Below are 23,012 nucleotides of genomic sequence, written 5' to 3' on the forward strand. Positions count from 1 at the left end.
TTCTGGTTGTCATCTTGTTTTGTCTATTCAGGCAGTTAAAACAGCAAATCCTTTAGTGGTTCCCAGTTGTCATGATCTCATCCTATTTGATCCCTTTGCTTCATGTTTTGTTGAAAGTTCTGGTAGGTCTTATGAAAGGAGGTGAAATTGATTTTTTCCCCACAAAATAACGATGATCTGAATTTAAAAATAGGTCTTTGGTTTGTAGAAGATTTGCCTCTCCTCTGTATATTTTGGCTGTTCTGGGCCATAAATACATAGAGAAATATAACTGGAATTATTTATCAAGAAACTATGGACAAAAAAGTTCAGTTTGCCAGATTTATTCTGAAATCTATAATATGCCAACACTTAGGGATGAGGCTGATGGCCACATTGTAAACACTGAACTTTATCATCTCTCTATGAATTTTCAGTGCCCCAGAATTGTCCACCTCACGCATTTTTTTTCAGTTTGGCGAAGACAGTATCTTGCTGATCCAGTTTATGTGTGATGTTTTAGAACCCAGTGGTTGTTGACGATGTGGTTGTGGAGTTTACCCAGGAAGAGTGGGCTTTGCTGGATTCTTCTCAAAGGAAACTCTACAAAGATGTAATGATGGAGACCTTCAGGAACCTGGATTTAAGTAAGAGTGTCTTCATTTTCTGTATTTACTTCTTTATTGAATAAATATATTCTGCATACTGATTATCTTATGGAACTTGGTTTGAACAATAAATCGGGAAACATGACAGGCTCTCATGGAGGTTAGACTTCAGTGGCTTGTTGGAGAAAGTAGGAAATGATCCATTATATCCAATATTTCTCATGTGCTTAAAGATCTTAAGGTGGTTTACATCTTTTCAGTGGGAACATAACTTCAGGGATCAGATTGTGGTAAAGAGCTTAGCTTGGTGATTAAAACCTATTAGAGCTTTACTATGTTTCTTACAAATTACATGGGATAATGTCCCTACAAATCAACTCATACTTGTCCATTTTGAGAGAAATGCTATAGTATTTCCTCTGCTCTGCCTTCCCCCATGAACTTCAAGTCAGCCACACTAATATTTCTTCCTGAGAAGCCCAGGAATGATTTTAGGAGAGTGAGAATACAGTGTATCTAGAGCCGTGGTGTCAGGCAGCACAAGGACGGCAGGAATGGTTGTCAGGAGCAGCCCTGCTAGGGCAGAATGACATTTGAATAAATCAACTCCAACACATAATCGAAACTCACTTTTTGTTTTTAAATAACACGCTTTCTGTTTGTGGAAAGAGATTCCTCATCCATTTTTCTCTTTAAGTATTACTTTTATACACATTTATTATTTGCAATAGTTTCCTATTTTACACTCATATTTGACTCCTAAAGAAGCTCTGGTAGTGTACTGGTTATAAATCAGACTGCTAATCTCATGGTCAGGAGTTCGAAACTACCAGTTTGTTCCTCTGGAGAAGAATGAGGCTTTCTGCCCCTGTAAAGATTTACAGCCTCAGAAACCCTGTACAGGGTCACTGTGAGTCAGAACTGACTCCATGGCACATCACAACAACAACAACTTGACTCCTAGTATGGCGCTGTAGGATCAGTGCTGGATTTCAAATCACAAGGTCAGCAGTTTAAGCTCTTTAGTTGCTCCGTGGAAACCGTATACAAGGTCGCTTTGAGTCATAACCGACTCGATGCCATTGACACCAGGTTAAACCCTAAGAACCTCTAGTAGCATAGTGGATTATGAGCTGGACTGCTAAGCACAAGGTTAGTGTTTGAATCTACACAGTTGCTCTGAGTTGTAACCGACGGTTGCATATCACCAGCACCTCCACTTAAACCTGCTTACGTCACTATTACTTCCAGTTGTCATGGAATTATTTGTTAATGAACTTTTTACCACTTTGCCTAATCTGCCTTGTTCTGCATAAAATTTCATTACTGTTGTCCTTCGTATTGTAAAACTTCAGTTAAAATTATTGGGTCAGTTTTTCAACAGAATAATAACCAGAAGTTGTACATAAAGAATGACGTCTGGTCCTACATGATAGGAGGAATCTGTGAAGTGCACAATATTGACGACCAGCACAAGGCCCAGGGAAAAGATGTGAGGTACGAAGTACTCAGCCGGCAGTGAGTATTCAGCTGTTGTGACATTTCTTTGTGTGTGGATAAAATTAGCTGTAAAATGGGGTGTTCACATAATTTCACAGTGTTTGAGACATATTTCCCTTAGACACAAATAAAAAAGAAAGTCCCATTATTTAGATAGATTGTTGTAAACGTAATATTTACTTTCTTTGAGATCATTCAGACCATTCAACATGAGACTACTATGTACAGATATGTACACTAACCATGTAAGATAATTGGGGAATGTTACCAAATCTAATTCTATCAATATGTTGTTTATTTTTTAACAGAAAATATATGGTAGAGCAAAAGAAAGAAGATAATCAGTGTGGAAAAACTTACAGCTGGATCTCATCTCTTCCTAAGTTCAAAAGAACTTCACCTGGAGTAAGTCCTCAAGGGAGTGAGTATGGAAAAACCTTCATGGATCATGCATTTCATCAATACAACAGAACTCAAACTGGATATAAACCTTATCAATATGAAGAATCCGACAGTTGTCCCTCTTATCAAAGCTCTTTCATGAGAACACTTACTGGAGAGAATCTTTGTAAATGTAAAACTTTGGGGCAGCCATGTAGTTGTTCCCCACTTCTCACTAAGCAGACAGAAACTGAATATGTAAAGAGGAACTATGAATGTAAAGAATGTGGGAAAGTCTTAAGTAGTTCCTCATGCCTCAATAGACATTTAAGAACTCATACTGGAGAGAAACCCTATGGGTGTAGTGAATGTGGTAAAACCTTTCGCTATTTCTCAAACCTCACTACACATATCAGATTTCACAGTGGGGAGAGGCTTTTTAAATGTGATGAATGTGGGAAAACCTATATTTGTTCCTCACATCTCATCAGACATAGGAGAAGTCACAGTGGAGCAAGGCCTCATAAATGTCAGGTATGTGGGAAAGACTTTATTCGTTTATCACACCTCGTTAGACACCTAAGAACTCACCATGGCGAATGGCCTTTTGAATGTCACCAAGGAGAGATCATCTTTTATAATTCCTAAGCCTTTGCTACACTTATAAGAGCTCATACTGGAGAGTCCTTGTTGATGTCAGGAATGTGGGGAAACCTTTAGTTGTTAATCATACCTCAGTACACGTGCAAAATCTCACACTGAAGAGAATCCTTATGAAGGTAACGAAAGTGGGAAAGGCTTTAGTCTTCCCTTGCACTTCACTGGGCATATAAATTAGCGTATTAGAGGAGTACGTTACAAATCTCTGAGGAGTATGGGAAAGCCTTTAGTTGTAATTCATACCTCACTAGACATATACATTCTCACAGTGGAAAGAGTACTTATTAATTGGGGAGGGCCTTCAGATGACCTTCATCCTTTGCAACACATTTGAGTAGGAAACTGGAGATAAATAACAGGTGTGTAAATAACATGTCGTCACTTTCATCTTTTACCTTTTCTGAAACTTGAAAAAATAAATATTCCTAAAAGCCATAAAAGTGTAAGAATGGTAGGAGATTTTTTCTTTTATTCCCAGCTGCATTGACATGCAAGTAAATGCAAAAGCTTCCTTATTTAACTAATTAAAGATTTAAATATAAGGTACCTAGTAGTAATATGTGAGAGATTAGATTGCGGATTGATCATAGAAATGAAACCTTCAGTGCCTGTCATCTGTCCAAGTTGCCTGCGTGATAAGGATTTATCTGCATTTGGTTCATTCATGTAAAAAAAATCTTCATTAGAATGTTTTATCAAAATATAGGTGCATGGAAATATGTTTTCCTTTTATCCAATATTTTGAAGTTTTAATTTTTTTTAGAACAAAGGCAGCATGTTTTCATTGTAGAAAATTTTCGTTTAATTGAGAAGTACATGTAAAAAATCAGTTGATGTCACAATTTTTTGTTTTTTAGCTATATTTAAATCTTTCATCTGATTGCTGAAAATTCATGTTTAAATATAATCATGATTATAAGGAATGTTTCGTGTACTGGTGTATTTTTTACAGTGTAGCATTTCTTTTCCCTCACTACTGTCGCGATCCCTCGTTTACTGAAGAAAAAATTGCACAGTAAGTTTTAACTTAAAATTAGCCCACGAAAGTGCCCATCTCTGAATTGATGATATAAAAAGCAGGGCTCACAGGAATAGTTGACACAGAGCAAAAGCATGGCCTTCTTTCTAATTCCGATCAGAAGTGGGAACTTACCTTAGTTAACCTAATGCTGCTATCCCAGGAATGTAACAAACAGAAATGTGTAACAAACAGAAATGTGCTGTCTCACAGTTTGGTGCTGATGGTTTTCTGTTATAGAGATGGTTCTGCCTCCTCGGTTTTTTTTTTTTGTTAAGTGCCCTCAAGGTAGGTCTGACTCACAGCGACCCTCTGCCCAGCAGAATGAAACACTGCCTGATTTTGAGCAATCCTCATAATTGTGGTTGCAGTGGAGCCCATTCCTGCTCCCTCTGTGCCAATCCATCTCACTGGGGGGTGTGGATGGGGGGTCCTTTATTTTTATCGCTGGTCTGCACCATACCAAGCGTGATATCCTTCTTCAGGGACTGGTCCCTCCAAAGTAGGTGAAAGAATCCTGACTTATAAGGAGCACTCTGACATACAGACATGTTTGTTCTCCTGGCAATCCAGGGTACGTCAAAATATTTTTCCAACATAATTCAAATGCATCCATTCTTCTATAAGCTTCCTTATTCCTTGGCCAACTTTCAGATGAATAGGAGACTCTTGAAAGTTCCATACGGCATCAACTGTTGAAAGATTGCAGTTTGTATTCCACCAACTCCTGGAGCCTTGGTCTTTGCCAGTGCCTATTGCAGCTTGGATTTCTTTCAGTATCGTTTGTTCTTGATCAAATGTTACCTTTCAAAATACTTGAATATTGACTAGTTCTTTTTGGGATACTGTGGATTCTTTCCATCTTGTGATGCTTTCTCCATCATTCAGTATTTTGCCTTTCGAATCCTTCAGTATTGTAATTTGATATTTGAATTTTCCCTTCAGTTCTTTCAGCTTGGGAAATGCTGAGTGTTTTCTTCCTTTTTTGATTTTCTAACTCTCAGATCTTTGCACATTTCATTATAATAATCTACTTTTTCTTCTCAAACTGTCCCTGGAAATTTTCTTTTCAACTCTTTTACCTCCTCATTTTTTCCATTTGCTTTAGCATCACTTCACTTGTGAGCAAATATCAAAATCTCTTCTGACATCCATTTTGTTCTCTTTTTTGTGTTTTTAATGACCTTTTACTTTCTTTGTTTAAAATACTCTTGTTTGGTATTGGTTCTTGCCTGGGTTTTGTTGTTTATATTATAGAGTATGATTGTAGCTTGACTATATGGCAGCAGTTGCTGACTCTTGGGTAATATAGGGAGAGAAAGAGTCCCCCAAAGGTAGAAGGGGGAGCATAAAACAGCAGCAGCAAACACAGAGAAAAAAATCAGCAACAAGAAAACAAAACTAGATTGAGTACAGCAGTGTACAATCACAGAAAAGGGAGAGGAAGGAGAGAAGAAAAAAAAAAAAATCTGTAGCCTAATATGAGTATGACTTTAATGTCCTCTCTTCAGCTTCTTGCCTTCATAGCTGCCTGAGAGATTTCAGGATGCCTCTGTTGGTTGTTATGCTGTACCTCAGGCTTTAATTTAATTTTTGGCCTGTTTTGTTTTTAAACTCTTTGCCTCTACAGCGCTGTCCTGGCCTTTCCTGTATTTAAAAAAAAAAAAGCCAGTTCAGGCTTAAAAGCTTTCAAAAGGGAACCTAGATCCTCCAGAGGGCACGGAGGAAGGTAGAATCTCCACTGAGTAGTATCCAATCTGTCTAGGCGGGGCTGATGAAAGGAAATGTGGATAGGTCTCTTGTGATACAATAGTGAATAATTGTTATCAGGACTGATTGTGAGGCCTGGAAATGTAAAGGTAGACGTTTTGTAGCAAGGAAGGGATTGATTAACTTTGAAGTCTAGGAGCGGAGGTCCCTGGGACCATGAAGGGAGAGGAGCAGAGAGTGGGACCCTACCCAGAGAAGGAGTGATGCCTGAGATGGAGGCAGAGACGATGATGTGGAGAGATGGAGCAGCTGGGGACTTTAGATTCAGAGAGGGAGAAGGGCTGTCTTGGGGTGGGGTGGGGGGAGGTGGCAGGCTTGTAGGATATACCCTGTGGATGGTTGATGATGCGTGGAGGGGATTGTAACCATGACAATGAAACGGTACATGATAGGATGAATTTAAAACTAATGTTTCCCAGGTAAACTATCACATAATTCATAGTAAAACATTAAAAAAATAATAATAATACTCTTGCTGACATTCCAAAACTCTTCTGGTCTTTGATCATTAGTATCTAATGCATAAAAATCTGTTCTTGAGATGATCTCTAAATTCAGGTGGAATATGTTCACAGTCATATTATAGCTCTTGGGAAATTGTTGTAATTTTATTTGGCTTCAGCCTGAACTGGCATGAGAGCAATTGATGGTCTGATCCATAGTCTGCACCTGTCTTGTTTAATCTGATGATATGGAACTTGTCCACAGTCTTTTCCTACAGGTGGTGGTGGTGTTGTTAAGTGCCGTGGAGTCAGTTCCAACTCATAACGACCCTGTACGGGGTTTCCGAGGCTGTAAATCTTTATGGGAGCAGAGAGCCTCATCTTTCTCCCATGGTTTCGAACTGCTGACCTTGTATTTTTTGTAAGCACTATGCTACCAGCTGCACCGCGGGAGAGAGATGAGGCTTTCTACTCCCGTAAAGATTTACACCCTCGGAAACCCTATACAGGGTCGCTATGGGTCGGAACCGACTTGATGGCACATAATAACAACAACAACAATGCTACCAGAGCTCCTTTGTTCTCCAGCATAGAAATGCTAAATAGAAGAATTGAGGAGGTACAAGAGCTGAACAGTACATTTGAAAGGGGAGCTCAAGAAGACAAAGTCAAATATTATAATGAAAAGTGCAAAGACCTGGAGTTAAAAAACCAAGAGGGAAGAATATTTAGCATCTAATTTCAGAAAATACATTACTTTCAAATGCATACTGAACATTAACAAAAATATACAAGGGTTCTTTAAAAAGCTCATTGACAAATTGAATTAAAAGATAATGGAATTTTTTCATGAACTTTTTGAAGGCCCCTCATGTGATAGAACTATAAAATGAACTATTAATACATTTAAGTAAAATTCTACGGAAGACAAGAAATGGCTGCAACCACACATTGACAGAGAACTGCCAGAATTAAAGCCAAATTCAGAAGACGATGTGTGGAACTAGGAATATCATTGCTGATATATGGAAGTTGGCTGAAAGAAAGAACACCAGAAAGATACTGCTTGTGTTTTAATGACTATGCAAAGGCTTTCAACTGTGCAGATCATGAAAAACTGGATAACATTGTGAAATATGGGTATTCCAGAACACTTACCTGTGCTCGTGAGGAATTTGTACACAGACCAAGAGGCAGTTGCTTGAACACAACAAGGAGATGCTGCGTCATTTAAAATCAGGAAAGGTCATGGTTGTATCTTTTCACCATACTTATTCAATCTGAATACTGAGCAAATATAATTAGAGAAGCTGGATTACATAAAGAAGACCACGGTATCAGGATTGGAGGAAGACTCATCAACCTGCAATGTGCATGTGATACAACTTTGCTTCCTGAAAACAAAGAGGACTTGAAATACTTAAAGATGAGGAGCAAAGACCTCACTCAGCCTTCAGTATGGGTTGCACATCAATGTAAAGAAAACAAAAATGGTCACAACTGGAACAATAAATAAATAACATCATGATAAATGGAGAAAATATTGAAGTTGTCAAAGACTTCATTTTGTTGGATCCACAATCAACACTCATGGAAGCAGCAGTCAAGAAATCAAACAATGTATTGCATTAGGCAAATCTACTCCACAAGACCTCTTTGAAATGTTCAAGAGCGAAGATGTCAGTTTGAGTACTAAAGTGAATCTGACTCAAGCCATGGTATTTTCAGTAGCCTCATAGACATGTGAAAGCTGGACAGTGAATGAGTAGGTCTGCAGTAGAATCTATGCATTTAAATTATGGTGTTGTGGAAGAATATGGAAAATACCATGAACTGCAGTAAGAACAAATAGTTAAGGAAAATGGAAAACTTTATAAACAAAAAAAAGGAAAGGCTCCAGGTGTAGTGAGACTGGAGGCTATTGACGTGAGGAGGCGGGAGTTAGGCTAACTAAAAATGGGATAGCCTGTGTGATTGGTTGTTACTGTTTTTAGGTGCCATTGAGTCACTTAGAGTGAACCTGTATCCAACTAAACTGTATGCTGACCGGTTTGCACTATGCTCACAGTTTTGCTTTGTTTGAATCCATTGTTGCAGTCACTGCACCAGTCCATGTTGTGGAGATTCTTCCTCGTATTTGTTGACCCTTTACTTTACCAAGCATGACGTCCTCCTCCATAGACTGGCCCCGCCTGATATGTCCAATGAAGGTGAGACAAAGTCTCACCATCCTCACGTCTATGGAGAATTTTGGTTATACTTCTTCCAGAAGAGATTTGTTAGTTTCTTTTCATGTTCAGTATTCTTCACCAACATCAAAATTCAAACGCTTCTTAAAAATATTCTTAAGTCTTTTTTATTCATTATCCAGCTTTCATATGCATATGAAGCAACTGAAAATATCATCACTTGGGTCAGGTGCACCTTAGTCCTCAAAGTAGTATCTTTGGTTTTTAACACTAAATACGCGTTTTGCAGCAGATTTGCCCACTGATTTGATTTCTTTACAGCTGCTTCCATGAGTTTTGATCGTTGATCTAAGTAAAATGAAATCCTTTACAACTTCTATCTTTTCTCTGTTTATCATGATGTTGTTTATTGGCCCAGTTGTGCATTTCTTTTGTGTGTTGAGATGTGAAGCCTATAGTCTTTGATCTTTATCACTACGTGCTTCAAGTTCTCTTCATTTTCAGCAAGCTAGGTTGTGTCATTTGCATGTAACATGTTAATGAATCTTCCCGGAATCCTGATGCCACTTCCTTCTTCATATGATGTAGCTTCTCAGATTATTTGTTAAAAATACAGAATGAATAAGTATGGTGAGAGGATACAAACCGGACACATGCCTTTCCTGATTTTAAACCAGTCAGTATTCCCTTGTTCTGTTCAAATGATCGCCTGTTCTTCCCCATGAGACAGTTCAGTGTTTTAGACATACAGGTTCCATATGAGCACACTAGTGTTCTGGAATTCCCATTCTACCCAACATTATACATAATTTATTATGATCCACACAGTTGATTGCCTTCACATAGTCAAACACAGGTAAACAACTTTTTGGTATTCTCTGCTCTTAGCCAAGATCCATCTGACATCAGTAATTGGTGATCGAAATGATGTTGAAGGTCCTATGATAGAATTTTGCAAGACTAATGACTTATTCATTGCAAATACCAGTCTAAAACAAAATAAAAGGTGACGATACACATAGACCTCACCAGATGGAATATGTAGGAACCAAACTGACTACATCTGAGGGAAGAGGCCAAAACAAGGCCAGGGGCAGACTGTGGAACTGACCATCAATTGTTCATATGCAAGTTCAGTCTGAAGCTGAAGAAAATTAAAACAAATCCATAAGAGCTGAAATAAGACCTTGAACATATCCCACCTGAATTTGGAGGCCATCTCAAGAACAGATTTGATGCATTAGACACTAATGATGAACATGAAAGGAGTTTATAGGATGATACAAAAAACATCATACAGGAAGAAATGAAAACATCATTAAAAAGACCAAAATGGATGTCAGAAAGAGAATCCGAAACTTCTTCTCAACCATAGAGATGCATTTCCATTTGCAAAAATTCACAAACCACTGGAAATTACCCAGGTAACCAGGTGAATTTAGGATAAACAAAGTGTAACAAATGGTGCTATAAAGCCTTCTAATTTGAGAACTAGTTATCCCTTCCAGGAGAGCATGTATGGTGGACAAAAGGAGTTGCAGCTACTTGCTGCGGTATGGGATGTTGAAATTTCTCTGTCATTGCTTTCTCTTAAGTGGATCACTCACATTGTGTTGCAGTTCTGGTTTAATGATAACTATTTGTTGTTGTTGGTAGGTGCCATTGAGTCGGAACTGACTCATAGTGACCCTATGTACAACAAAACAAAACACTGTCTGGTCCTGTGCCAACAGTTGCTGCCACAATTGAACCCACTTATGCTGCCACTGTGCCAACCCATCTCATTGGGGGTCTTCTTTTTCCCTGACCCACCACCTTACCAAACATGATATCCTTCTCCAGGGACTGGTACCTCCTGACAATATGTCCAAAGTATGAGTGATGAAGTTTGGCCATCCTGGCCTCCAAAGAGTACTCTGGCTGTACTTCTTCCAACACAAATCTGTTTGTTCTTTTGACAGCCCATGGTACTTTCAATATTCTCCTCCGACACCATAACTCAAATGTATCCATTCTTCTATGGTCTTCCTTATTCACTGTCCAGCTTCCGCATGTATATGAAGTTACTGAAAATACCATGTCTTGGGTCGGGAGCACCTTAGTCCTCAAACTGACATCTTTGCTCTTCAACACTTTAAAGAGGTCTTGTGTAACAAATTTGCGCAATGGAAATCATTATTTGATCTCTTGACTGCTGCTTCCATGAGTGTTGATTTTTGATTTGCGCAAAATGAAGTCTTTGACAACTTCAATCTTTTCTCCATTCATATGGCTGTTTTGTTTATTGGTCCATTGGTGTGGACTTTTATTTATATTGAGATGCAACCCATACTGAAGGCTGTAGTCTGATCTACATCAGTAAGCGTTTCAAGACCTCTTCACTTTCAGAAAACAAGGTTGTATTACCTGCATTATCACAGGTTGTTAATGAGTGCTTCCTCCAATCCTGATGCCACATTTTCTCCATGTAATCTAGATTCTCTGATTATTTCTTCAGCATACAGATTGAATAAGTATGGTGAAAGAATACAACCCTGGCACACACCATTCCTAATTTTAAACCATTCAGTGCTTCCTTGTTCTGTTTGAACAACTGCCTCTTGGTCTATGTACAGGTTCCTCATGAGCACAATTGAGTGTTCTGGAAGGCTCATAATTATTTAGTAAAACTTTTTTTTTTTTTTTAATTTCCCTATCAATGGAGAGCTTTTCTTAGTTGGGAATAGATTTTTTTTTTTTTTAATCATATATCCCCCAACACTTTCTACTTCTTTCAACGTGGCTGATTCGTATTGCTTTAATTCTTAGACTCAGGTGAACTGTCTCTCTTTATAGTCTGCCTCCTTTCGGCATTATCTTTATTGGTATTACCTCTCTAAAGGCACATTTTCCTTTTAATTTATTCTCTTAGCAATATGTTTTTTATCAGTTTGTTCAGGTGGATGTTCACTGGCCCCCCCCCCCCACCAAATATAAACAAATTCTGGAGGTATTTATCTGGGTCCATTTTTACATCTGTTGGGCGTTTTATGGTTTGTGACAGAGCTACTACGCCACATCTCTGCTATTCAAAATGTGGTCTCCAAAGCAGCAATAGCTTCCTCAAATGGTGTCTTCATAAACTTGCAACATCTCAGATCCCATCCCAAACCTGCTAGATCCAGAAGCTGCATTTTCAAAAGTTCTCCTGGAGATTGATGTTCGCATTAAAGCTTTAGAAGCATTTCTTTAAGAATGTGGTCACTCAAAGAATAAACCTTCTACCAACTTATTTCCTTTATATCATTTACAACAGTCCCAAATCATTTTACCTCCTTCCTGTTTTTCCCAAGTGTAGACACCATCAACTTCTTTATGCACTTGATAGTGGTAAGTTCCAGGCCTGACAAATTTACCCAGTAAAAGAATCAGTCTTCAAAATTATTTCTGTCAGCTGCTTTATTCCCTCACCACCATCAGGGAGACTGCCAGACAGTTGTAAGACAGTTAGTTTCATTCATTACAGTTGGCTTTCCATTCTGCGATACACACATAATTTGCATGATTTTGACAAATTTTCATACAGCACAATTAACTTTGTGATGTACAATTCTATACTTTTGACAAATGATGAGTCATGGAAACACCAAAATAGCACCATACAGAACAGTTTTATCACCATAAAAATGCCTTTGTGAAGCCCCTTTTTGTTGTTAGGTGCCACTGAGTTGGGTCTGAATTATAGCTACTCTATGCACAACAGAACAAAACAAAACACTGCCTGCACCAGCCTCACAATTGTTGCTACACCTGAGTCCATTGCTGCTGCCACCGTGTCAGTCCATCTCATTGGGGGTCTTCCTCTTATTCGCCGACTCTCCACCTTACCATGCATGTGTTTCTCTAGGGACTGGTCAATCCTGATAACATGTCTGAAGTATAAAAGATGAAGTCTCATCATCCTGGGTACACTTCTTCCAACACAGGTTTATTTTGTGACAGTCCATGGTACTTTTAATACTTTTTCCCAACACTGTAATTCAAATGCATAAATTTGTCTATGATATTCCCTATTTATTGTCCAACTTTCACAGGCATATGAGACCCTTTGTCGTCATAGCCTGTTTCCTCCATCATTCCTACCAACTCATCTGTTTTCCATCGCTGTAGTTTTACTTTTTACAGAATATTATATAAATGGAAGTATCCATTATTGGAGTCCTGGACTGCTAACTGCAAAGTTGGTGGTTCAAACCTTGCTGCTCCTCGGAAACCCTATACTGGGTCTCTATGAGTTGGAACCAATTTGTTGGCACTTAACAACAAAGGTATCTTGCAGGAAATTGCAAATGTCCAAATGGTTTCCCAAGTGGCTGGACCACTTTACTTTGCAACCTGTGATGAAAATTCCTGTAGCTCTGCGTCTTCACCACCACTTCTGTCACTTCCTTTTAGTCCTAGTAATGGGCTGTAGTAGTGGTATGAATGAGGATAAGCTCTGGACTGCCAACTGCAAGGTCAGAGGTCAAACCCACCAGCTGTTCAGAAACCCTATACAGTGTTGCTGTGAACTGGAACAGACTCAATTGCACTTAATGATTAACATCGATCAATGGTCATTGAGTTGCTTCTGGCTCATGGCTGCCCCATTTGTGTAGAGTAGAATTGTACTTCATAGAGTTTTCAATGGTGTGACCTTTCTGAAACAGATTGCCAGGACTTTCCTCAGAGGCATGTATTTAGGTGGGTTGGAACCACCAGCCTTTTAGTTAGTAGTCAGATGCTTAACCATTAGAGTCATTTTACTGACAAAGGCTCTGTTTATTTTTTGAAAGGTAATTTAAACGAGCACTGGTAGCAATATGTTTAAGCACTGGACTACTAACTAGTATTCAAACACAGCATCCACTCTCTGAAAGATGTGACAGTCTGCTTTCTTAATAATTACAGCCTTTCCAGCCTTGAAAACCTGATCCGTTATACTCTGTCAGGTTCCACTCAGTCCTGTAGAGTTGCCAAGAGTTAGAATCCACGGGGTGACAATGGCTTCTAATGAGAAATGATTACTATATATGCGTAGGGTCACTTATCATTTATATAAGGTGTAAAGCACTGGAAAAAACACTTTGCCTTTTCTTTTTAATTCCACAAAATTTTACAAATATTCCTTCCCTATGACCTGTGGAGTGAATATTTTCCTTGACTGAATTTTCTTTCTTTATGTATGGTGCTGTAGGACCACCAGTGGACTGCAAACCCCAAGGTCAGGAGTACAAACTCACCAGCTGCTCCATGGAAACCCTATACAGGGTTACTCTGAATGGGAGATGACTGGACAGCTCTTAACAACAACATATATCTCATACTTCCTTTCTAAAATTTGAGTCTTGTTCAAAGAGCCACTTCCTCAGAGTGCCCCTTCTCCCATGTCATTTACTCTCTCACTTGAATTTGTTAAATTTGTCCAATGAAATTTGCAGAAACATGGAAGCTCTTGTCCACTTAAAGGGAACAGGGTTTATTCCTCTTCCCATACAAAGTCGTGTAAAGACAATCAAATTGAATAGAGTGTTCTGTTGACTTCTATCCATGGTGCTGTCCCTCTGAAAGTACTCAAAGAAGCAAAAAACTATGAAGCGCTTGTTTATGATGGCACCTCTCACATTTTTAAGCATGTTCTTCGATTAGGGTTCTTCTGGATACTTATAGCAATGTTATTCAACGTGGAAGTCTTGAGATTCAAATGATTTCAGGCTTTTATTTATAATAGCCACATTTCAATGCCTAAATAGGTACATGGGGCTAGTAATTATTGTGCTTACAGTTGATAAAACTTACCAAGAATTTCTGTTGACTGGGGTACTGAACCTAAGCCTTAGTTTCTATGTTTTGGAGCTTGTTCTTTCTGTTTATGGCAACTTTTTGGGTGGGTCGCCCAAGTTGCAAAATAAGTTAATTTGGTCAAGAGTATAGTAATGTACTCTGAAAAACAGAAGCAGGAGCCTAGAGCAAAATAAAGTCCTACGCAGACCTAAGTAAGCCATGTTTGTATGTCAAGCACTTCAGTTTTAGAGTGCTGTTTCACACTTCCCCCTTTTGATCATCAGTTAAGTATATGATTCTTTGATGAACATTTTAAGAATATTTTCTTCTGTATGGACTTCTCAATGGATTTATGTTTTTATAAATTAGATCCTTCAACATTTCCACCATGCCGTACTTAGACACTGTTTCTGTGAATTTCCAGTTGTGGTATGTGTGGAATAACACTGAGGAACTTAACATCCAAAAGGCTAACCCAAGGTGTGAGGATGGTTTCCGCAGCATAACCCTCTCTAAGGGGGACTATGTACTCCTAGCATTGTGCTGTAGGATCAGCACTGTACCGTGACATACAAGGTCGGCAGTTCAGACCCACCAGGTGCTACCTGGAAATCCTGTAGAGTTGCTGAGTCAGAGCTGATTCTACAACACGTAACAAGGGAGATTACAATTTGGTTGTAAGAATTATACATGTATTCCATTGATCAGAAGCAATGGAATCACTCCTGTCTAAGGTCTCTGCCAGGCTCTAAGGCCACCTCCAGGTCTATGGAGCCAATTCAAGGTGTCATGCCTACTTTATTATAAGAGGAGACTGGTTCAGGGGCTCATCTTCACTACTGGCCAGAGAGCCCTGGCACTTGCCTACCCCAGAAGGTAGACATGAAGGGAGAAAAATCCCTCAGGAGTGGGACCAGCAATGGGTAGAGAAAGAGGGCCTGGGCGCAGCACAACTGTCCTCCCTGAGTGTCAGCAGGTTGCTTACAGATCCCACAAGTCTAAAGGGCAATTATGCCCGTATCTGTGCACCAGTGTCTCATGGGAAGTGGCCAGAGCTTGGACCAGGCACTGGTGTCCTTTTCATCCATCACACATGTCCTCAGAGATGGTGGTGGTGTCATTGAGGCCATTCAGGAGATGGACTAGACTATCTGCCCACTGAGTGGTCTCTGCCTGGTGAGAGGGAAGGCAGGTGATTACCAGTCCACAGAAGAGACCAGGACATGGAGTATGTAGGTGCCCAGTCAGGCGTGGAAAACACCCAGTAGCAGTGAAGCTCTCCCCTACCCCCGTCCAATTCCCCTTACTTCTTCCCCAGGCTGCTTACAGTTCTGGACTCCCACAACCCCCTGGTGTTCAGACTGCCCTACATCATGACGCTTTCCTTTCAGTGGGGCTTCTGGATGGTGTAGGAGGCTGGAGGGCTCCACGTTCACACCCTGATTCTAGCTGAGAACTCTGTTGGTCTAAAGTGTAAGTGAAAAAGATCACTCTGTAACGCCATGCATCTTGGACTCACAATAATCTTGACATAGATGGAGCTTAAATGAACCATTCCACTGTGATAAAAGAACCGAGTAAATTCATTGTGTAAGCAGTTTACACAAGTCAAGTCGGAACCTATAGCAGTGCCCAGTAGACAGTGATGAGTACTCAAGTGTCTTGCACTGTTTCTTCAAGTAGATCTCCATACTCACTGCCTGCCAACCCATTTTCAGTCTGAGAGATTTCCTGGTGAAAATTAACAATAAGGTGACATAGGGTTACTGAAGGATCAGGGTGGCCTGTCTGGGGTTTTGTGCGTTTTCTTGGAGATGGCAGCACTGTTTCTGCTCACTGATATCTCCTTGGTGCCGTGTTCCTGAGGGAGGTTATAAATGAAGCATGCCACATACACATGACACCTGAGTTGTTTTTGTTAGGTACCAAGAGTCAGTTTAAACTTACAGTAAAGCTGTGAACAGTGAATTGTCTGGTCCTGCCCCATTGTCACAGTTGTTACTGTTTGAATCCACTGTGGTAGACACTGTATCAATCCACACCAAGGGAGGCTCTGAAAAATGGTACCAACACAGCCTTTGGCCTCTCATGACATAATTTCCCTGAACCTGTTGATCTGTAAAATGGAGATGAACATACAAGCTTCCCAAGATGGTGAAGAATCACATGAGAGATTCGGAGTCTTTTCCACCCTTTCTCTGCCCTGCTCCGGGAAGTCCAGGCCTTGCTCACCGAGTTGGAACCTGGAGCTGAGCCAAGTGCCTTGCAATGTTATGACCCTAGCAGATGCCACTGCCCTTGGTAGACACTCAACACTCTGTTCTCTGCTGTTGAGTTTTAGGACTCTTTCTTATTAGGAATGAGAATGTGCTAAAAATAAGCTTTCGATTTTGAATCAAATGTCCTAAGGGATGGAAAAGCTAGTGCAGCTAACCAGTGTAAATACACCTCAGATGAGGGTCCAGGGGCGCGAAAACAGTCCTCACTCTATGGCGAATGGGTGATGTTCCCTCCTGAGAAAGTGGTGCCAATGGGCTGTTGCTCTGCTGTAACTACCACCCTCCGGACCTTGATGGACTGTCCCTCCAGTGTCCAGTGAGGACAGGGACATGGCTGGGCTCTGGGGACAGACAGCTGTCAGCAAGGGGGACTGCCTGATGGCCCATATTCGAAGTCAATGTGTCCCTTCACATCCTGGAAGGTATTGAGGGATGAGGTCTGGTAGAAAGACTCCTGGTCTATGACTTTCTTCTGTGTCTCATGTCTCACCAGCCCTGTCTCCTCTGACCTGACACCTGTCCTGGTGTCCTCCACCAGAATGTCCACAGGGAATATCTCTTCTTCTACTGAGGTTGTTCTCTTACCAGTCCCACTGATGTCTCTCTTACTATGCCATCAATGGGGTTCATCCATGCCCCTTCCCCCCTATTTCCCCTCCCCATTCCTTAGTTCCAGCCCCAGTGCTGACAACCTGGTCTAAGGCTGGCTGCACCAACAAACCAACCTCAGGAGCTCCTTGTCACCTGTCCTCTGAAGATAACCATGAACAATACAAGATGCATTCTGCCTGCAAAGAAAACTCTGGGAGAGAAACAGAGTACTCACTGGTGAGGGACCTGGGCCAGGGAAACACATGTCAAATATGTTTATATATTTCATGGTAACATCAACTCCAACCTATTAACTAGTACAAAAACCCCAACCAGCATAGATTAGACATGTTTTTTTTTCCTAGCTCCCCTGCATGTAAGCACTACGTGTATCTGAGATCTAAGGTTGTGTGTCAACCTGACTGGGCCAGGATTCTCAGTGGGTTAGCAGTTAAGATGTAGCAATCCCTCATGATGAGCTCTAATACAATGTAATTACCTCCATGATGAGCTCTGCTAGAAGCAGCCAATCAACTGAAAGCAAGTTTCCTCAGGGGTGTGGTGTGTAGCATCTTTCATTTTACAAAGATAAAAGGAGAGATGTGAACAGAGAAAGAGCAACCAGTTCTGAAGTGTATCCTTTAGCCCTGGGTCCCTGTACTGTGGCGCTCCCAGATCCAGGAGACGGTGGCTGGGCCTCCAGATGCTGAGAGGAGATGACCTTTCTCCAGAGCTGAAGAGAAAGCCTTTCCCTAGAGGCAACACTCTAGCCTCCTAAACTGGGACAGAATAAACTGGCTTGCTAAAGCTGATCTACTGGTGGCATTTCTGTTCTAGCAGCACTAGATCACTGTGACAGTATATGTAAACCCTCCTCACTGCAACTGTGTGTTGTGAGGTGTCACCTTATCTGGGTGACACCTGACACTTCGCTGTCAGGAGAATCTGTGTTGTTATCTGCATGTCCCCTGTATACCTAAGTTCTCTAATAAAGACTTGTCCACTCAATGTGGCCTTTACTGCCTTTTCAGCTCACAGTCACTCTGGCCACTGGCCCATTTGGGCATGAAACACTCGCCGTCTTGACTCTCCACCTGGCATCCAGGATGGCCTTGCCCAAACACAGATGTGTCAGCCCTCTCACTGCCTTCATAGCATGCTCTTCCATGCCTACCAGGGGGTCACTGTAAGGCCTTTACTGGTGTGGCGCTCTGGTCACAATGACCTTGAGGTTGTGCTACCTGCGGCCCCATGGTTCTGCTCATGTTGGTCCTAGGCTTGGAGCCCCTTTCTCATCTCCACGCATGTCCTTGCCACCGACCTAAGCAAACTATCCCGGCACTGTGCTTTAAGATGCCTTCTCTGATGCCTCCAGCTTGAGGTTTGCATCCTCTCTACCAATGCTATGAGCCCAGACAGCTCACGCACCCACCCTCAGCTGTAGCATAGCCTCCAGGGTAGAAGGTAGGTTGCTCACACCAGATGAACCTTCCTCCATTTCTCCACCTCCGTGAGGTGTACAGGTTGTCAATTCTGCAGAGTCTCATCACCTGCAGAATTTGGACCTGTTCCTGCGAACTTCGCCTCATACAACCCTTCACAGTTTAAACGAACTCTAGGAGCCCACGGACAGACCAGCTCAGCATGCGCAGCAGGAAGGCTCTATGTGAGGCCACAGGCAGGGCCAAGGGCACACTCAGTCTCCAAGCCCTGAGTGGTGTTCAGTAGCTGCAGAGTACTAGGGACATCTGTAAGGACAAGGCCACCTACCAGCCCCATGTTGGGCTCCCCAGTTACTGTTGCCTCAGGTTCTGCCATACCTGAAGTCCCCTCCCAGGGGACTCAGGGCCTTCATATTCCTGGTGTCGAGTCTAGGAAGACAGGTATACCTCATGAATCATCAGATTACAGATAGTCAGAGACACAGATCCAGCAAAGAAAGTCCTGTCCCGTGCCCTCACTTTACAGACTGGGAGACTGAGGCCAATAGGAGGAGAGAGGCGTCCCCTCTGCCTGATGAGAAAGGCTCCTCAGGCATATGAGGGGGCTCTGGAGTGCTGGAGACCCTCCGTATTCTAGGTCATGCTTATACTGAAAACATTCATGTGCTGTAGTGAAAGGTTGACAAAGAAAAAGAAACAAAACACCAAGAGTAGTTATATTGCAGGTAATTTTTCTGTTTTCCCAGAGAGTAAATAAAAATAATATTACTCAAAAAATAAAGACACCTTTATTAAATAAAAATATATAAGTACTAGTTTCTCAACATATCTTCCATTTGTTGTTGTTGTTAAGTGCCACCGAGTTGGTTTCAACTCACAGCAATTCTGTATAGGGTTTTCAAGGGGTAGGTGGTGGGTTTGAACCACTGACCTTGCAGTTAGCAGTTCATTGCTTATCCTACAGTGCCGTACCAGGACACCATCTAGGTCTACACAATTCCAAGTTTCCATCTTTAACCCTTCCCTGGAAAACTGTATACTTTTTGATTTGCATCACACTACAACAACAGTTTTGGCATCCTTGATGCATTCAAATTGTGATCCTTCTCAATGTTCTTTGAGTTTGGGGAATAAAAAGAAGGGTCAAGATCAGGGTTGCAGGGTGGATGGCATAATATTTCCCAATGCAATTCTCACAGGCAGCCCTTGCTACCTGGAATGAATGAGCAGGTACACTGTCGTGATAGAAAAAAAATTCTTTGGTGTAACTTTCCTGGCCTTTTTCTCACCAATGCAGTTTTCAAGTTTCTTAAAACTTCTCCATAGTAAGCCTCTATGATCATCCTGTGTCCTTCGAAAAGATCTATCAAGATTACACCTTCAGAATCAAAAAATTCAAAACAAGCCAGAAGGTATAACCTTCTGAGCTGACCTCTCTGCCTGAATTTCACTGTTTTGATGACCATTTTGGAAGATAACCTAATAAGACTACATGACTGAGAAATCTTTGTCTACAGCTTTCCACTGACCATGAAGACACATTTAAAAAGGGCTTGTTTGGCATAAACCCATGTACACAGTAAATGGCATTAATTGCAATACTTTCTAACTTACCCATATGTACTTATCAGTTAAAATAAGATTTTCTGCAATGAGAACATGCTATTTGTACTAAAAAAAAGTATTCACTTTTAACTTAATGGATGAAAAGAAAACTCACACTTCAAAACACCCATTTGCTGATGAAATTTTCTGTTGAAGAGAACTTTTATATACATGAACAAAACAGAAAGAATACTTATCAAAATTCATGCCCCAGAATTCAAAGGGAACTTAGAAGGGTATTTATTACCTTATTATGTTCAACAAAAAGTAACAAGTGGAAATTAATGCACACGAAGATAAGGCAGTGGTGCTTTCTTCATTGGGTAAGATTCCTCACTTGGTATATTCTTGAGCACAAAAAGAAAATTAGGGGATGAAGGCTTTCTAAATGCTGTACAGTTACAGTGTTTCTCCACTGAGCAAGGTCTCTGAGAAGTCCTTCAGGAAGAGGGACACTGAAGGCTTCCATCATCTTGTACATTCACAGGCTCAACCCACAGGATGCCGCCAGGGACTTGACATTTACATGATGCTTTCCCAGTGTGGCTTCCGGCATGGCTCCTTAGTTAATCAGGGAAGGCTTTTCCATAGAAGGAGTTCTGATAGCACTGTGGGTTAGGTGTTGGGCTGCTAACCACAGGGCTGGCTGTTCAAACCCACTAGTTGCTCCAAAGTAGAAAGATGAGGCTGGCTGCTTTCATAAAGATTTGTCATCTCAGAAACCTTATGGAGGGTTGCTATGAGTCAGAATTAACTGGATGGCCATGGGTCTGATTTGGTTTTTTTCAATATGCATGACTGTCATTGAAAGTAGGAAAGGAGAAAAAAATGCTAACACTCCTTGCAAGATTGCCCTGCCATGTATCATTTTTCCAAAGTTTGAGAAAAAACAAAGGCTGAAGCTACCCAATGTTACTTACATGTATATTGTTTCTCTCCAATATTCCTACTTTAGGTTGCAAAGGATGAAGGACATCTGAAGACATTCCAACATTCCTTATTAATAAAGTCCTCTCTCCACAGTGATACCGTATATGTCTAGTGAGGTGTGAGGAACAAGTAAAGGCTTTCCCACATTCCTTACATTTATAAGGTCTCTCTCCAGTGTGACACCTTATATGTGTAGTGAGGTGTGAGGAACGACTGAAGCCTTTCCCACATTCCTTACATTCATAAGGCCTTTCTCCACTGTGAGCCCTTATATGGGTCGTGAGGGACGATAAACGACTAAAGGCTTTCCCACACTCCTTACATTCATAGGGCCTCTCTCCACTGTGAGCCCTTATGTGTGTCGTGAGGGATGAGAAACTACGAAAGGCTTTCCCACACTCCTTACATTCATAAGGCCTCTCTCCACTATGAGAACTTATATGTCTAGTGAGATATGAGGAATAGCGGAAGGCTTTCCCACATTCCTTACACTCGTAGGGCCTCTCTCCACTGTGCGTTCTTACACGTCTAGTGAGGCGTGAGGGAGGGCTAACTGTTTTTCCACAGTCCTTGCATTCATAAGTCCTCTTTCCACATTGAGTTCTTATATGCTGAGTGAGATGTGAGGAACAACTACAGGGTTTCCCAGAATGATGACATTTACAAAGTTTTGCTCCAGTAAGAGTTCTCACAAAAGGTTTTAGGTAAGAGGGGCAACTGCAGGTCTCTCCACATTCCTCATGCTGATAAAGTTTGTATCCAGTTTGAGATCTCATCTGAGGCATAGATGTATGAACCATGAAGGCTTTTGCACACTCAAGACATTTAAAAGGATTTACTTCAGCAGTTCCTTTGAGCCTAGGATGATCTGCAATCCAGCTGAAAGTTTTTCCACATTGATTACCTTCTTTATTTTCCTTTACTGTATATTCTTTACTTTCATGGAGGTTTTCTACCATAGATTTTCTGTTAAAAACAGGCAACACATTGTTAGAATTAAATTTGATATAATTTCAATGATCATACACGGTAAATGGGTGTTTTTGCAGGGAGGTGTATCATGCTACCTACTCTGAATTATTTCACAGAAGGTGATACTATTACCATCACAGTATTTCTAAATAATAGGGCTTTTTGTGTATCAGTGAAACATGTCTCAAATACTAAATAAATAATTCACACTTGTGAAAATCTACGTTGTGAAATTCTGTAAATTTCACGGCATTTGGAGTTCATGATACACGCACACACAGAAATGCCATGATGTGAATACTCACTCCTGAGGCAGAGCACACTGTTCTACAAGTCACACTAACCTCCCAGAGTTTCCCTGGTGCTGGTGTCCATCTTCCAGGTCAGGAAATCCACAGAGTCCTCCTCTCATGGAGGACCAGCAGTCATTCTTCAGAGAGAGTTGCTGTCTATCATTACCCTGTCGAAAAACTGACCCAGTAATTTTAGTGGAGTTTCACAATATCAAACAAAATAGTGAAGAAATTGTATTTAGAACAAGGGAGATATTTAGAAAGATTCTGTGGCTGATCCAGAACTTTGGCAATAACTGAAAGGGTAAGGAATTAATTAAGGTAGATTCCCATGATAATTAAAAGTGGTGGTGATATTAGTAGGGTGTAAGTTGGTAGGAGAGTATTCCTATGTTCTGTTCGAACAACTGCCTCGTGGTCCATATAAAGATTTCTCATGAGCACAATTAAATGTTCAGGAATACTCATACTTCACAATGTTGTCCATATCTTGTCATGATCCACACAATCGAAAGCCTTTGCATAGTCAATAAAGCACAGGTAAACATCT

At 40.8% G+C, this 23,012-nt stretch overlaps 1 protein-coding gene across 1 annotated transcript in view; it reads right to left on the reverse strand.

The window, feature by feature from the left end:
• Positions 1-21,169: 21,169 nt before the first annotated feature.
• Positions 21,170-23,012, reverse strand: part of LOC102833261 (zinc finger protein 77-like) — a 19,956-nt gene continuing 18,113 nt past the window's right edge. The window contains exon 4 of the mRNA XM_006877506.1: positions 21,170-22,163. Within this exon, the coding sequence (XP_006877568.1) occupies positions 21,170-22,163 (994 nt within the window). The remainder of the gene's footprint in view (positions 22,164-23,012) is intronic.

Source organism: Chrysochloris asiatica, unplaced genomic scaffold (assembly GCF_000296735.1).
Source record: "Chrysochloris asiatica unplaced genomic scaffold, ChrAsi1.0 scaffold00518, whole genome shotgun sequence".
NCBI lineage: Eukaryota > Metazoa > Chordata > Mammalia > Afrosoricida > Chrysochloridae > Chrysochloris > Chrysochloris asiatica.